The sequence below is a fragment of the Balaenoptera musculus genome, chromosome 13 (assembly GCF_009873245.2).
Source record: "Balaenoptera musculus isolate JJ_BM4_2016_0621 chromosome 13, mBalMus1.pri.v3, whole genome shotgun sequence".
NCBI lineage: Eukaryota > Metazoa > Chordata > Mammalia > Artiodactyla > Balaenopteridae > Balaenoptera > Balaenoptera musculus.
Window position 1 is genome coordinate 13282214 of NC_045797.1, and position 4657 is coordinate 13286870.

At 56.5% G+C, this 4657-nt stretch overlaps 1 protein-coding gene across 1 annotated transcript; it reads left to right on the top strand.

The window, feature by feature from the left end:
* The first annotated feature begins 623 nt into the window (after positions 1 to 623).
* FOXI3 (forkhead box I3) lies at positions 624 to 4311 on the top strand. The gene is made up of 2 exons (XM_036874030.1): positions 624 to 1248; positions 3686 to 4311. Exons 1-2 carry the CDS (start codon positions 624 to 626, stop codon positions 4309 to 4311), a joined length of 1251 nt encoding a protein of 416 aa, XP_036729925.1.
* The last annotated feature ends 346 nt before the right edge of the window (positions 4312 to 4657 follow it).

The window sequence follows — 4657 nt, forward strand, 5'->3', positions numbered from 1 at the left end:
TGTAGCTCCAGGTCGAAATACCAAAGGGGGCTAGGCAGGTGGCCTGAGCGGCCACCCAGAGTTAACTTACAGACTTTTTAGAAAACAGTAGTACCGTCTCGGTGATCTTCTCTTTGTTTTGATATTCGTTATTTTATTTCGTTATTGTGCGGAGGACACGGTGGTTAGGAACGGGGAGCGGTTCGCTGGAATCCTGCAGGCGCCAGCCTCCCCCGGCTCCCCTGGCCCCCGGGGCTCCCCTGGCCCGGCGAGGAGGGGCTGCAGGGGCGGGGCGGGGCGGGGCGGGCGGGGCGGGGCGCGGCGGGCGGCGCGAGGTTTCCGCGCGCTCGGCCGGGACGCGCAGGCAGGTGGGGCGTGGCGGGGGCGTGGAGACCCGCGGCCCAAGGGCCGCCGCCCAGCCCCGGGACCTGCCCGGGAGGAGCCGCGCCGCCGACGGTTATAAGAAGCCGGCCTGTCGGCGCTCGGCGCGCACCCTCTCCCGCCCAGAACATCGGTCGCCGAGCCAGGGCCGAGGCGGGGCCGCAGGGTTGGCCCCCAAAGGGATGCTCTCGCCCGAGCGGCGAGATCAGCCCCGCTCGCCCCTCGCCGCCGCCGCCGCGCCGCACCCGCCGACGGTCGCCGACATGGCTCTCTACTGCGGCGACAACTTCGGCGTGTACTCGCAGCCCGGCCTGTCCCCGACTGCCGCCGCCCCGGGCGCCCCCCCGGCCGCCCGGGCGCCCTACGGTCTGGCCGACTATGCCGCGCCGCCGGCCGGAGCCGCCAACCCCTACCTGTGGCTCAACGGGCCGGCCGTGGGCGGTCCCCCTGCCGCCGCCGCCGCGTACCTGGGCGCCCCGCCGCCGCCGCCGCCGCCGCCCCCCGGGGGCGCGCCCGGGCCCTTCCTGCAGCCGCCGACCGCCGCCGGCACCTTCGCCTGCGCGCAGCGGCCCTTCGCGCAGCCCGCGCCCGCAGCGCCCGCCTCGCCCGCCGGGCCCGCGGCGCCCGGGGAGCTGAGCTGGCTGTCCATGGCCAGCCGCGAGGACCTGATGAAGATGGTGCGGCCGCCCTACTCGTACTCGGCGCTCATCGCCATGGCCATCCAGAGTGCGCCCGAGCGCAAGCTCACGCTCAGCCATATCTACCAGTTCGTGGCCGACAGCTTCCCCTTCTACCAGCGCAGCAAGGCCGGCTGGCAGAACTCCATCCGCCACAACCTGTCGCTGAACGACTGCTTCAAGAAGGTGCCCCGCGACGAGGACGACCCAGGTGAGGGCGGACAGGTGCTTCCCGGCCGGTCCCTTACCCCTCCCCCCCTCGCCCCAACTCACACACACACACACACACACGCAGAGACTGGCCAGTTAGGGATAAAGGTAAAGAACCTGAATCCTCAAGCAGAGAGCCGCCCCTGGGTGATGTTCATCAGGCCGTTGGAAGGGCGGGTCGAGTTGCAGGGAGGTGTATTAAGAATAAGAACACGGGTGGGCTCTCAGATAAGGGATGGCTATAAAGATTCAGATGAGCTGAGAATCCCACTACATTTCACGAGAGAGGTGGGGAGAGACCGGGAGTTGGAACACGCTGTCCGTAGATGTACTTCCTCCTGCCTCGGGTTCCAGAGAGACTCACTGTGCCCTTCGTGGGACACGTACTGTCCCTACCTTAAGAGATGATTCGAGGATGGTGGCACGGGCATCGCGAGACGGGGGTCGAGGGATCAGGGAGCTTGAGCTGGGTCCTGAAGATTGTGGTTTGGGAAGCTTTATGTATTTAGAAATGTAAAAATGAAAACCCCCAGTTTGCTTCGTTCGGATCTAACCCCGGGGGTGAGGAGGGCTGTGTTACCATGGCGTGGTAGTGGTTTCCCTCTTACTTGAGGAGCGAGGTGGAGAAAAGCTCAAAAATGAGAGAAACAGAATCTTACCTGAGGTTTTCAGAAGGAGCCCAGGACTAAGGGTGTGACGGGAGAGTCGTGATAGGAAAAAGAGAAGAGAAAACTGTTTCAGCTGCCCTCTACAGAGATCCAGGATTTTGTGTAAATTATGTGAATGCTCTGGAGTATTTGTACCTAAAGTCATTCCAGAGCAGTGCTTTCCAATTGAAATACAGTACAACCCACACGTGGTTGTGAATTGTCTTGTAGCCACGTGAAAAAAGTGAAAAGAAGCCGGTGAAAATGTTTTTTAATTTTTAAAGTAAGCTGAAATATCGTTTCAACATATAACAAATATAAAAAATTATCAGTGAGCTACTTTCCATTATTCTTTTGGTACTAAGTCTTCAAAATCCTATGTGTGTGTTTTACACCACATCTCACTTGGGACTAGCCACTTTTCAAGTGCTCAGCAGCCACGTTGGCTAGTGGTTACTGTACTGGACAGAGCATGTAGTTCTAGAAGATACATCTTCCAGATTTGGCTTCTAAATCACCTGAGAAGATCATGTCAATTGTCATATATACTCCTCGACTTTCTAAAAAGGTCGAGGATCTCTAGCCAGTGTCTTATCAAAGCTTTTGGTACTAGGACTTCCCTGGAGGTCCAGTGGTTAAGACAACGAGCTTCCACTGCAGGGGCACAGGTTTGATCCCTGATCCAGGGAACTCAGATCCAGCATGCCGCACGGCGTGGCCAAAAAAAAAAAAAAAAAAAGCTTTTGGTACCAAGGTGACACAGCATAAATATACTGATAGATGCAGGTATTGTTATTTAGATGGTAGATATGTGAATAAGTTTTTTTTCTGCAACTACTTGCAGAAAAGGTGTAGGTGGAGGTAATGGATATGGGGGAGTGTGTGCCAGTAGTTAAGAATGCTGAGTCTAGAGCCAACCTGCTTAAATCCTGGCCCTACCGTTGCTACCTGGAAAGACGACAGGTTGCTGACCAATCTGCACCTCAGTTTCCCCATCTGAAAAATGGAGACCATAATACTGCCTGTCTCCAAAGAGCTGTGAGGAGTAACTGAAGTTATCCATGCGGAGAACTCACTACAGGATAAGCGCTTTACAGTATTTGCAAATGCCAAAGATTCTTTTTACCAGAAGTGAAAAAAGCTGTTGGGAGATGAAATCCTCCAAGACGATAGATCTTTTTTACTTCCATTGTGCTCAAAAGTGAGGGAAATTTTCTAAGCAGAAGACTAGCATTGCATGCATTAAATGGGGCCCTGATCTCTGAGATTGGCCGGGTGGAGGAAAAGCTTGGAAGACATGCAGGGGTGCCTCCTGCCCTAGGCAAGGAAGGGGTGTGGAGCCTCCTTGTATTCCAAATATATGCCATCCAAGGCGTTGTTAAACCAGTCAATTCCCCAGTAATAACCTGATTTTGTTCGGCAAGGCAGAGGATTGGGTATTGGAGGTTGCCTTTTTCCAGTGGAGTATTTTTTGGGGGGCAAGTATTGCATCCTTTCAGCCAGTGATAACAGATACTGTTTTTTCACTCACTCACTATGGTGTGGCTACTTTGTGGAGATCTATCATTTAACCCTCTCAGCCAACCTGTGAGGTGTACTGTTCTTAGCCCTATCTTTATAGATAAATGAGGCTCAGTTAGTGCCATCTCCCACAAAAGGATGCATTTAAACAGCAGAGTGGTTTGAGCATCTCTGTCGGAGTTTCACGAGAGCCTGCCCACCCGCCCCCTCTCAGATCTGATGCCTGAACTGCGTCCTCCCCTAACTCAGCTTTCTTTCTCATCTCCATAGGGAAAGGTAATTACTGGACCCTGGATCCAAACTGTGAGAAAATGTTTGACAACGGGAACTTCCGTCGGAAGCGAAAGCGCCGCTCGGAAGCCAGCAGCACCCCTACGGTGGCCGTGGGGACCTCGAAATCAGAAGAAGGGCTCTCCCCGGGCCCGGGGTCTGGAGTGGGTGGGAAGGCGGAAGGAGACAGCTCCCCGGCGTTGCTGAGGCCCTCTCAGTCCCCAGAGCCTCCCGAGGGCACCAAGAGTACCGCCTCCTCCCCGGGAGGGTCCGTGCTCTCCTCCACCCCTTGCCTGAACAGCTTCTTCAGCAGCCTCAGCACCACACTAAGTGTCAACAGCAGCGGGAGCACCCAGCGAGCGCTCCCCGGCGGCCGCCCCCTAGGGATCCAGGGGACCCAGGTGCCCTCGGGCGGCGCGTTCCCCCCCAGCTCCGTCCCGGAGGCCTCGCCAGACACCTTGCAGCTGAGTCACAGCACCAGCAATGGCAGCAGCCAGAGGTCTTCCTACTACAGCCCCTTCCCTGCCAGCACCAGCGGGGGACCAAGCAGCCCCTTCAGCACCCCTTTCTACAACTTCAGCATGGTCAACAGCCTCATCTACCCCCGGGAAGGCTCCGAGGTATAGACCCCCCGCTTCCCAGACTTGACTATGGACACCTGAAATCTTGTGGAAAATGCAGATTCCAAGGCAGTAGGTCTGGGGCAAGAACTGAGACTCCGCATTTCTCCGAAGCTCCCGGCTGAGCTTGCGGTCCACTGACCACACTTGGAGTAGCGTGGATGCAGTAAGTAGGTAACTCTTTCCACAACCCGGCAAACTTTGACAGGTTTCTCTGGAGAGAAATCCAGCTCACTCTGTTCTGGGATCATACCTGTGAGCCCTGTGAGGGCATGGACCATGTGTGTTTGTTCATCACTGTATGTCAGGGTCACAGGCTCAAATGGGTCCAGGGACCGGCTACAAAAACAAG

Bases quoted from the DNA above. Each gene is read 5' to 3' on its own strand.
- FOXI3 (XM_036874030.1), top strand. From the start codon at position 624: ATGGCTCTCTACTGCGGCGACAACTTCGGCGTGTACTCGCAGCCCGGC. The intron at 1,249-3,685 runs GTGAGGGCGGAC...TCATCTCCATAG, and splicing joins CCGCGACGAGGACGACCCAG to GGAAAGGTAATTACTGGACC.